Below are 12,248 nucleotides of genomic sequence, written 5' to 3'. Positions count from 1 at the left end.
ATTCTTTTCCACACTTAAGCCTTCATGCCACATTGGCAGAATGTTATCATCTAATCTTACAGTGGGTGGAGAGTGACTTATCATTAAATCCATCAAGGTGTATTTTAAAGCAATTTCTAAATGAATAACATGCATATATTAATCAAAACATAAATGCTTCAATGCTTTATTAAATTATTTATGGAAACATTTATTTTAGGATTTGATTATTGATTCATTGTAGGTTATATTGATAATGAATATTGTCTACTCATTGGTGCATTTGATTGCTTGTGTATTTGTTCGTTTATTGGTTTGCACATTTGTTTGTATGTTGATGTATTTGTTCGTTGTTGAAGGACATGTTTACTGATTTTGATAGAGACAGATTTTCTAAAAGTTTATGACTCTCCTTTCTCTATGCTCATTTGTTTATAAAATATTTTAATTAAAACCGTACAATCCTTTATATGGACATGTGTGCATATTAAACCATTATTTTCTCCCCGGGCTTTTATGGTGCATTTATAATTCTGCTTAAAAAGTAGATAATATTCACAAAGAATATTTCTGAATAGTCGCGCTGGTGTGCTAAACATTTAAGATTGATCTGACAGTAATGATTAGATATTTTCTGTGGGTGGAACTAATCACGTTCGTTCTTTTTGTAACCCGGTCCAATTTTTTCGTTGCACCGCATTTGATCATTTTCTCGCTTCAGTGCAATTTTCACGTGTATATTCAACTTCCGGTTGAAATGTTGTTAGTAGGTGATGAAGTTTGTAATATGATTTGGTAGCGTAGCTTGTGGCAGCTGTAGTGAAAAGCATGGAGTTACTGCAGGAGGACTTTGGGGACATGTCTCCCCAACAGCTCGCAGCTTCAGTTGACACAGTGGAGGTAAGCGAGCATGCTTAAACTTGTTAGCCAAGTGGCTAACATGAGGTGAATCCTAAATGGCTCCCCAGTCCCTGCATACATGCACTCTATATGGTATAAAAAATAAATAAATAAATAAATAAATAAAGAGTTTACACCCTGTCTAGTCTACTGTATGTATGGCTCGGCAAGTTTCAACGAGCTAAAAGACCAATATAGTATAATACTAGTGAATCTGTATGTGTTTAAGGATGATATATATATTTTAAACTCTGTTTATTCAAGGAAAAATGGAAGTTGCTTCCAGCCTTTTTGAAGGTAAGCATCCTATCCTGTACTAATATAAAGGAAAAAAGAAAGTTCTAGAAGTAATAATACCAGTATTAGCAGTCCCTTCATGTTAGAGACTGTTTAATTTTCAGGTTAAAGGCTTGGTAAAGCAGCACATTGACTCTTTTAACTACTTCATTAATGTGGAGGTAAGTGTTTATATATGTTATTTATATCAAGAAAATAGTTCTAAAAGGTTTTTTTTTTAATGCTCAGAGCCCTCACATCATCTATGGTCATGTTTTCAGATAAAAAAGATCATGAAAGCAAATGAGAAGATTACAAGTGATGCAGATCCCATGTGGTATCTAAAGTAAGGCTGCTGGATATATTTAGCAATCCCCCCCCCCATTTTCCCCATTTTAGTATCAGTCATAAATGTCACTGTTATGTTTCCTCAATAGGTACCTCAATATCTATGTCGGGATGCCTGATGTGGAAGAGAGCTTTAATGTCACCAGACCAGTTTCACCACATGAGGTAATGAATGAATGAATTCAGTGATGGTCTACCCTTCTAGTCTATTCATGATCTAGTAAAACATTTAAGCAACATATACAGTCCCCTCCGAAACTATTGTAATTAAAGTAAAGAACACTTAATATTTGGTTGCATATCCCTTGCTTGCAATAACTGCATCAAGCCTCGCTGTTGGTTTCTTTCAGCCTCTTTGAGTTGTTGTTTGCTTCACTGTGTTCTCTTCAGTCTCCTCCTCCGGAGGTGAAATGCATGCTCAATTGGGTTAAGGTCTGGTGATTGACTTGGCCAGTCTAAAACCTTCCACTTTCCCCCAGATAAAGTCCTTTGTTTTGTTGGCAGTGTGTTTTGGATCATTATCTTGCATTTCTCTGTAAATTTGCAGACAAAAATGTTCCTGTAAACTTCTGAATTCATTCTTCTGCTACCATCATGAGTTATGTCATCAATAAAGATTAGTGAGCCTGTTTCAGAAGTAGGTTTGTAATCCCAAGCTATTACACTACCTCCACCATGTTTCACAGATGAGCTTGTATGTTTTGGTTCATGAGCAGATCCTTTCATTATCCAAACTTTGGCGTTTTATTACTTTCGTCGAGGTCAATCTTGGTTCCAGAACTTTTGTGGCTCATCTCTGTATTTCTTTGCAAATTGCAGTCTGGCCTTCTGATTCTTATTGCTGATGAGTGCTTTGCATCTTGTGGTATGGTCTCTATATTTCTGGCCTTGAAGTCTTCTTCATTGGTGTATTGTAATACTTTCACCCCTGTCCTGTAGAAGTTATTGATGTCACTGACTGTTGTTTTTGGGTTTTTCTTCACAGCTCTTGCAATGTTTCTGTCATCAGCAGCAGCTGCTACTGTTGTTGTTGTTTTTCTATGTTGTTTAACACACACAAATACCAGGAAATTAAAGCTGAAATTGTAAACTCTTCTCATGTTCACCTTTTGATCTCAAACCCAAATGTCTTCAGTCTACAGCAAAAACTATTTAATTGGCCTTGCTAGTAGTTTCTGAGGGGATGCTAAGTTAAAAAAAAAGAAAAAAAAAAAGAACAGCTCTGTGCAAAAGTTTGTATCCACTTTAAGTTTGGAATGGGGCAGAATGAAGAAGTGCCTCTGTTCTATAATCTACCTACAAAGAAGATAAAAATCCATGTAAATCCAATGTACAATAACTTGTATGTGTAATTACTAGAAACTAGGGTTGGGCAAAAGGAGTAATGATTAAGTCCCATTTCTATTTGTCATCGCCATCCAGTGTCGACTGAGAGACATGACTTACTCCGCCCCCATTACAGTGGACATCGAGTACACCAGAGGCAGCCAGAGGATCATCCGTAATGCTTTACCTATAGGAAGGTACTCAGATCGGTTCAGCCATCACATGATGTCCAAACTGAAGGCTGGATTTCAAACTAATAGGACTTGTACTGTGGGACCTTCTGATAATACACACACTCTGATTCATTAAGGAATAAAACAAACTAGGCTCTGAAGTTATTTTGTAACAGTAGCACATGCTGAGGTGTTTTATTCCTTTTATACAACAGCAATTTGCCAACAAAAATGACATCATAAATGTTATCCATTTATAGTAGCATTTATTGTCGTATAACTTCTGTGAAGCAAGTTAGTTCCTTGTATTGCTTTGTTCCATCACTAGCCTTCCTTTTTTTCCCTCTCTTGAAATTAATGACTAAAAAAAACCCACTGGAGCTTGTCATGTTGCAGAGAAACTCCAAAGTGTCAGAAAACTTAAGGTAAAATTACAGCCTTACATCTGACAGTTAGAAAGCACTGACACTGGAGAATCCTTCCAAAATGTGAAATACATTGTTCAGCCTTAATATTAAAACCACTGACAGGTGAAGAGAATAACATTATCTCATTATAAATGCACCTGTCAATGGGTGGGATATATTAGGCAGCGAGTGAACAGTCAGTTCTTGAAGTTGATGTGTTGGAAGCAGGAAAAATGGGCAAGTGTAAGGATCTGAACAACTTTGACAAGGGCCAGACTGTGATGGCTAGACGACTGGGTCAGAGCATCTACAAAACGACAGGTCACATAGCCTTGATCTACTGTCCGAGCCGTTCTCTTATAGAAAATTAATCGACAGCTTCTGACCAATCAGAGTTGAGACTTCAACAGTCATTAAAAACTGGTTGCTTTTTCCTTTCAGGATGCCAATTATGTTGCGCAGTTCCAACTGTGTGCTGACAGGCAAGACACCCATGGAGTTCTCTAAACTGAACGAGTGTCCTTTAGATCCAGGTAGATCCTCTGATACAGCCTGAATGAAATCGGTATCTAATTAGAGGAACTATGTTTTAATCATTTGAGTAGCTCTTTAATAGTTTCTCTCTCTCTCTCTCTCTCTCTGTGTGTTTAGGTGGCTATTTCATTGTGAAAGGACAGGAGAAAGTCATTCTCATCCAGGAGCAGCTGTCCAAGAACCGCATCATTGTGGAGCAAGACCGCAAGGGTGCGGTGGGAGCCTCGGTGACCAGGTTCTGCGATCATGTGACCACTGTTTTCCACCATTCATTTCATAAATGACACTTCATTATTCTTCCTCACATTTTTTTTTTTTTTTTTTAACATCTTTTTTTTTTTTTTCCCACCGTCTCTTTTTCTGGACTTTAGTTCCACCCACGAGAAGAAGAGTAGAACCAACATGATCGTGAAGCAGGGACGCTTTTACTTGAAACACAACACGCTCTCCGAGGACGCTCCCATCGGCATCATCTTCAAGGTTAGAGGGCTGAAGAATGCAGAAATAAATAGGAGTATGTAGTGTATTGCTGGAAATAAGCAAACTCTAATAATGTATATGACATCAGAGCTGAGGACTGGTGTTGGGATTCAGTAACCAGCAGATGGTGCAACATACCAAAAAAAGAAATTCAATGGTACTGGGAGATGAAAAGTGAAGTATGCAATTGAATGAACTTGACAGTGGGGTTTTTTTTTGGCCAAAATAGTGGTGGAGGACTTTTATTTGATTTAAATAAAATTCGTCTGAAAAAATTCAAATTCACTCATTTCTAGACCTGGGGAAGTATAGAAATTTAGAAATGAATTTGAGATAAATACACAAACTACCAGTCAAAAGTTTGGGGACACTTGACTGACCTGTTTCTCATGAGCTTAAAAACCTTTTGATCCGAGGGTGTATGATTTAAATGTTTGAAATTGGTGTTGTGGACAAAAATATAATTGCGCCAACATATTAATTTCTTTCATTAGAAAACTAACATTTTATTTACAAAAAAAATATTTTTTGAACGGATGACTTAGAGCGAAATATTCCTGAACAATAGCCAATAAGTGTCCAGCGTAGGTGTGAACTCCTATTAAAGGGTGTCTACTTTGAAGATGCTAAAATACGAAATTATTTTGATTTTATTTTGGAATTATTTTAAAATGTGGGGGGGGAAATAATGTGTGTGTCTAAACTTTTGATAGGTAGTGTATATTATCCTGTCAAACAAAGGCAATACACTTAGGATTCTGCATTTCTTTTTCTTTACAGTTTCTGTAATGAACTTGATATTAATAACATTTAGTAAGAAACTGAACGCATAATGTCTGGAACATTTAAGTCAGTCTGGCATAGTTTTGTTTTGTCCCTACAGGGTAATGCTAAGAACTTTGTACTTAGTTGTGTTTTATTTATTTATTTATTTATTTATTTATTTATAAATAATGATTTAGTATAACACAATACAGGTATGCAGTATATAAATGGTTAATTCTTGCAAACTGTAAATAAGGGTCATTCTAGGCAGCTGTTATTGTTATGAACCATATTCTTTAAAATGAAGGCATGTGTTTATAAGGGCAGCTCTCTGAAGTGCATCGGTTCAAACATTGTGCCTGTTCTGCCCCAAGCCCATACACCATGGTGTTTATTATAATAATAATAATAATAATAATAATAATACAAAGAGAAGAATGCAAAATGAGCAGCTGTGTAAGTAGTAAGATTTTTTTTCCCCTGCTCACGATTTGGCATTTAAAATTATAATAATTTAAGTGCCAAGACCAATAGCTTAAAATAAAAAAAGACAGTAAAATGAGCATTTCTACCATTTCAGGTTTAAGGACCGTAAAGGGAGTGCATCATAATATTACCAGCTGTAAAGTCAGGAACTGCTTGATGACAGTGGCAATTGTGAAAAATCAGCTGGCTGATGGATTTTTAAGTGATTCTGCAGTAATATACAGGGAACTAATAAAAAAAAAAAAAAGGTACATTATGTATGGGTGTTTGGGCGGGGAGAAGTTAGATTCAGGTCTCATATTTAATCAGAACTTAAATGGCTCTCACAGTGCTCTACAGAAATCACTTTGCTTCAAGCTCCCTCCAAATACACAGATACAACTGCAACATTGCACGGCCTAAATTAGCTGTTGAGCATATTTGCTCTGCACTCGTTCATCCCGAGTAAATTCCCTCATGCTTTCTCTTGCTCCTCGGAGGCTTTGGCAAACGACGCAGACCTAGACGCAGTGCGTGTAAGCCTGGTCCTGTTCCCACAGTTGTCTATTAGCATAAGTAAATGTCAGAGAGGCCTAAAATTCACTCCTCACCTCTGAAACACCTCTCCTGTTGTCAAATACAGATGTTTGCCTGTCATGCGGCCATCAGCATGGTGTGTTGTAAGATACAGGGATTGTTTGTATATATTTATTCACAGCTCATTTCCTGTGTGTTTTCAGGCCATGGGTGTGGAGAGTGATCAGGAGATCGTGCAGATGATTGGTACAGAGGAGCATGTCATGGCTGCTTTCGCCCCCAGTTTGGAAGAGTGCCAGAAGGCTCAGATTTTCACCCAGACACAGGTACACCACAGCTACACGTACTGTATCACCAAAGATGCATGGTGTCATGATGTTAGTTGTAATTCTGCTGAAATGAGAAGGAAAATATCATCATCTTCTGTTCGGTTTACTGAATTAAGTCACTGTTATGGAATATGGGAAGTAGTAACAGAATGGAGATGCACATTCTTCTGATGTGCCGCAAGACCAGTAATAATAATTAAATGTTTTAGAAGTTAAAGTCGCTGAAGTCACACCAGATGCTCCGCTTTGTTCTTACTGGAATTTGTTCTTATGAAACTTTACGGTACCATCACTATTAGAGCAAATAATTAGCTTTGGTTTGGTTTTACATAAGTTGCACAAATTATTACACAAACCAAAAAGCAAAAGGAATACTGGCTGATGTGTGTGCAGGAGGGTCAGAAATACAATCATAAAAATATAAGCAAATCTTTGCCCAGTGTGTATACAGTGTGTCCCAAAAGTCTCCATACACAGGGGACTATGTTTGCCAGCACCACATCTGTTGTGCCTTCATCAGTGGCTGTTCGTGGAGGATCGCAACACTTCCAGTCTTTTTGTATTTGTTAATAAGTTTGGCAACAGTGTCGTGTGTGTGTGTGAGATGTGCTCGCCATGTTTCCTGTTAAAGTCCATCGCAATCTTACTTCACGATCCAGCCGTGACCGTGATTTCAGTAGGTTTGTCTTTTGTCAGAGGTGTTCTTGAAGGATATCCGAACAAAAAATATAAACAAGGTATGAAAAATTTTGGAAGACATTTTGCTAAAAAGTGTTCAATTTCCCCTCTGTATGGAGGATTTTTTTTGGGACACCCTGTAGAAATCACTGATGCCAACCAAGCTCGGAGAATGTACAGCCGGTGATGAAAAACGATGACTATTTGTTCTTTGTTCAGAAACACATAACACGTTGTATTTCTGTAGCACTAAAGCTATGCCCTTGTGTGTCAGTTTTGTAGCTTGCACACACAAGAAAATGCCCTCGACACACAGCTTATTCAGTTTACTTCCTGCATTTTGGGTCGATTCGGAATCGAATCACATTTTTACTGCAGCCGAACAACGCTAGAGATCACTTTCAAGCAGACTCGTTCTGGAGCTCTTGGAGCCGTCCCCACCTGAGTATGATTGTTGTGTTCTCTTCTGATCAAATGAATCGCACTGAGGGGGGTCAACACACCAGGGTTTGAAATAAGTTTCATGTCTGAAAGCACCTCTGATGACAAATTGTGTCAGTATAACATGAATGAATTTGGACCAGCTGTAATTACATCGCTGTTTACTTAAACATATGACATGAGAGAGCGAGATCGCGAATTAGCAGCATATTTGTGTGCGTTCTGGTTTTCATGTTGCTATAATATCCATTAGTGCCATTTAGTGTTTGCTCTACATCTACACCACGCACAATCCGAATATCGTATCGTCTGGATTGCGGTGGCGTTTACACTACACGGATGTGTTGCTTACGTGTCCCATCTGCTGTGAATTCTGGTAGTATTCAAAAAGCATATTAGTGCTTCTTTTCTTTTCCCTCTCTTTAACACCCTGATTAATTGAATAAATGAATAATGGACTTGTATAAAGTGACCAGCATGCACCATTTTTAATATCATCATTAATTAATTCACTTATGATTGCCGTATTTAACAATGTTAAATGTTTGTTTCTCATCGCTTACGTAACAATGTCATTTTGTCTTTTAAAAATGTGTCTGATGTACATTGTTGAGTACTGAGGCCCAATTTGCTCAGCAGACGTCTTTTTTAATTTTTTAATTTTTTTTTTTTTATACAAAACCCCAACAATAGGTCGGTAAGAAGCATATCTGCATCCTAGCAACCTGCGTCTGAGCATGCCCACGCGCCTGTTTGTGCACCGGTACCATTGTGTGCGTCACATCAGGACTCTTAATGAGCTTTACGTGCGTGCTACAATTGACCCAGACAGACTTCAGATAAGATGTATTGGAGCAAAATCATTAAAGGCTTCTAATAGGAGGGGAGGGAACATGTTCTGGCACTGTTTGACCACTAGAGGCAGCGTCTGTCATCAAGTGATGGTGCAGAGCCTGTCATAACTGTGCTGCAGAAATTTAAAAGCAGGGTCTTTTGTTCTTAAATGAACATAATTAAGTTGTTAAATGTAGGCGAGTAAGCATTCTGTTTTAAGTTAAAAAAAATCAAATCTTTTGGACCATGCTGTCATTGATTATTATATATAGTTTATTATATTATATAGCTTAATTATTGTTAACAAGTTGTTGTTTTTTCTTCCCCCTCCCTGAAAGAGCATGTCCCAAAAACAACAAATTGGCCAACATTTGCAGTTTTCTATTACTTAACTTTTATTTGTAGTTACATTTAATGTTGTGGAAAATTCATGAAAGAAATTCAATCCTGTTGTTAAAGTTCTAGCAGTTATAACCAGCCATTCCCCCACCATCATCTCTTTTTACCTGAGATCTCTTTAAGTTCATCACCCAGAAATGCAGCTTGTCATGTTGCTGAGCAACCATGACCGCGCACTGAAACCAGAGACTCCTTTAGAAAAAAATTCAAAATAAATATCTCCTCATAGAAAACTTAACCATATCAACAATTACACATGTTTATAAATCTGTGTATGTGGATTGTCTGCCAATTCCCTGTGCAAGTTGTAACTATAAAAACAGCAATGTATTAGAACAAACATGTCAACGTAAACCTTTTGAGCCGGGACTACTGTCAGCGGCGCTGTTCTTGAAAATTAATCAACATCTGACCGTTAAGAATCGAGCATTCGTTGTCTGTCCATCCGTCAGTTTTCTGTACCGATTATCCTACGCAGGGTCGTGGGGAGTCTGGAGCCTATCCCAAGGGTACAAGGCAGAGGACATCCTGGATGTGGTGCCAACCCATCTCTGGGCACAATCGCGCACACACTCACACGCTCATTCACACGCTACAGAGATGCCAATCAGCCTACAATGCATGTCTTTGGACTGGGGGAGGAAAACCCCAGAAGCACACACAGGGCAGAGGTGGGATTTGAACCCCCCAACCCTGGAGGTGCAAGGCAAACATGCTAACCACTAAGCCACTGTACCCCCACATTCAGTGTCTTTTTGGTATAATAAATAGCAACTGTGATTTTGGCTCAATGCTAGAAAAATGATATTTTACATCCCTGTAAGACCTGCATTTTTCTAAAAGCTAATTATGATGAAATATTTTCAACAGTTAAGCAATTTCACTTTGTTATGAGCTAAAATGAAGAGCCTCACAAAAGCTTTTTGCCAGCTTCCTGCTTCAGACGGAGGGGATTTTTCAGGTGGCTCAGAACCTCGGCAGATTCAGCTCCATGATTTTTCCTCTCAGCCACACGGACCATCTTAAAGAATGAAGTTCTCATTTTAATAATAGATTAGAGTGCTTTTATTGTCATTGCACAGAAGTCCGACAGATTTTAAGGTGCAGTACCGAATGGTACTAGATGTAGAAAAATGATCAAAATAGAAGTATAAAATTACAGAAGTTAAACAAAAAAAAGCATACATTAGATGTTCAAATTGTAAAAATGTTCTAAAAATACAGTGTATGCACAAGGAACAGCTGTGTTTTGACACAAGCTATTAAATATTTTAAACAAATGGTCTAAAAAATGAGTTCATGATTTCTGTTCTTTAAATGAAATGCCTTGCAGCAAAAATACATCTTTTGAGTAAAGACGTATTGTTTTGAGTTTGTGTGCTGTGGTGTGCTCAGGGTCCCAGTCAAAATTCCTGTACAACCTGTCATCCCCTGTTTGTTTGTTTGTTTGTTTGTTTGTTTGTTTATTTATTTATTTATTTATTTATTTATTTATTGCAGTTCTTAGGAGAGGTAGCATGAACACACTGGAAAAAGTTACAGAACTCAAAACTATAGTCTAGGCCTCATTCATCACCACCATTGCTGTTATTCTGTGCCCCTAGCAGTGTGTAGCGTTTTGCAGTCTTATAAAGTGTTCCCCGTTTAATTTTTCATTGTTGGAATTATGTCGTGTGCTTTATTATTATAAGTCACACAGCCATGCGGCTATGATCGTCAGAGTGGGTGGTCTAGAAGAAAATCCCACTCTGTGACCTTTTAACCTTTTGCGGTCGAATAAGCAGTGCCGAGCTCAGGTGTGCGTGTGTCGGACGAGGGACCGTGCGTCCGATCTCTAACGCACCTTTAGTGAGTTAGTGGACCTTGAACTATTCTGCTCGTTCCCCGATTTGAAACGATTCTCTTTACCGTGACTTGAAAGTAAATTGCGAGCGCTCCCCATGCTGAAACGATCCACTGCCAGACCCGTGAAGCCGCTGTGATTGTTTTGTTTTTATCTCAGGCTCTGAAGTACATCGGAAACAAAGTACGGCGTCAGCGCATGTGGGGTGGACCGAAGAAAACCAAGATGGAGGAGGCGAGAGAGCTGCTTGCTTCCACCATCCTCACCCACGTTCCTGTGAGCCTCTGTCTTTGTGACTTAAGCTTTTTACCTGAATTCAGTCTGGGTTGAATTCTGTGATTTTGGGGGGGTTTCTTGCTTTTCATTGATCATGACTTAGTTACGTTTTTCTCAAATGTAAATTGTGTTTTTCTGTGTTTCCTAGGTGAAGGAGTTTAACTTCAGAGCGAAATGCATCTACCTGGCTGTAATGGTGCGCAGGGTGATTCTCGCTCAAGGCAGCAACAAAGTGGACGACCGCGATTACTATGGAAACAAGCGTCTCGAGCTGGCTGGGCAGGTATGGATGGTGGATGTAATGCACAAATGCACACACACTGTCTCTGAAGCAGCCTGAGTGACGGGAGATGAGACGACCACAGATTCCAGAGTCCACAATTATCTTGTGTACGATGGTCTGTTGGGTTCGATACTCGTATGAGCAGCCCCTCCTCCCTGTTCGGCACTTATTCACACCACCTCTAATTTAATTAAGAATGACTGTGACGGCCTTTGTAATGGATCTTTCTTCAACCAAGACCTTGGTTGTGCCACATTTCGGTGGCAGAGTTTGAGATGAGGATGTACTGTGGGCACTAAGGCTTTTAACCGTTCCTTGTTTGAGAGGTGCTTTACTTAGTGTGCTGTTTTTACCATCTGACTTATCTTCTTAATAGGGGCTTTTTTCTCCATCACAATGTTTTCCGGAACTTTCAGATTTCCAGCCTTTGACTCCGGCTTCTCTTTCTCTCTTTTACACACATCGCCGCTCCTGTGTGAAACCGAACTCAGACCTGCATGCCTGGCTTCCTCCCAATCCTTCATCTTCCTCTTTTGTGTCTGCCCTCCTTGTCTTTTATTAATACCTTCATTATTTGCCCCGCCGCTTTGTTTGTCTCCTCTGTGTTTTGCCCACCCCGTTTCCCAGCTCGCCTGCTTTTGTCGACGGCGAGATATGCAGCAGAGCAGAGGCAGCATCCAAATCCCAACCCAGCCGAGCTCAGGCCTTTCTGGCTTTTATTATTATTTAGCACAGCCATGACAAAAGAATGGCTGCCTTGACGGGAGCGATTGAGCTAATCCACAAGCCCAGCTCTGATAATGTAATTACCGCAGTCTTAAGTCCTTTAATTTCCCCCAACCCACCCTCTCTAGGGGTGAACTGTGTGTGTATGTGTGAGAGAATAGTGAGCAAAGCAAGCCCTTTCAACAGAGCTTACACACACTCCCAACACTGTCAATCTCCTCACTCCTCAATTATGATTCATTGACATTC

The 12,248-nt window shown here is 39.1% G+C and overlaps 1 protein-coding gene across 1 annotated transcript in view; it reads left to right on the top strand.

Annotated features, from left to right (window-relative positions):
- Positions 1 to 673: 673 nt before the first annotated feature.
- polr3b (polymerase (RNA) III (DNA directed) polypeptide B) overlaps positions 674 to 12,248 on the top strand; it is a 31,303-nt gene continuing 19,728 nt past the window's right edge. Inside the window, exons 1-12 of the mRNA XM_017466618.3 lie at positions 674 to 879; positions 1,144 to 1,176; positions 1,281 to 1,337; positions 1,437 to 1,501; positions 1,593 to 1,668; positions 2,926 to 3,026; positions 3,851 to 3,942; positions 4,061 to 4,178; positions 4,315 to 4,423; positions 6,394 to 6,516; positions 10,874 to 10,990; positions 11,139 to 11,273. Coding sequence (XP_017322107.1) covers positions 808 to 879; positions 1,144 to 1,176; positions 1,281 to 1,337; positions 1,437 to 1,501; positions 1,593 to 1,668; positions 2,926 to 3,026; positions 3,851 to 3,942; positions 4,061 to 4,178; positions 4,315 to 4,423; positions 6,394 to 6,516; positions 10,874 to 10,990; positions 11,139 to 11,273 — 1,098 coding nt within the window. The 5' untranslated portion in view covers positions 674 to 807. The remainder of the gene's footprint in view (positions 880 to 1,143; positions 1,177 to 1,280; positions 1,338 to 1,436; positions 1,502 to 1,592; positions 1,669 to 2,925; positions 3,027 to 3,850; positions 3,943 to 4,060; positions 4,179 to 4,314; positions 4,424 to 6,393; positions 6,517 to 10,873; positions 10,991 to 11,138; positions 11,274 to 12,248) is intronic.

This window comes from Ictalurus punctatus, chromosome 4 (assembly GCF_001660625.3).
Source record: "Ictalurus punctatus breed USDA103 chromosome 4, Coco_2.0, whole genome shotgun sequence".
In the NCBI taxonomy this organism is placed as follows: domain Eukaryota; kingdom Metazoa; phylum Chordata; class Actinopteri; order Siluriformes; family Ictaluridae; genus Ictalurus; species Ictalurus punctatus.
The sequence above is the reverse complement of the archived record's forward strand: the minus strand, read 5'-3'. Positions and strand labels throughout refer to the sequence as shown.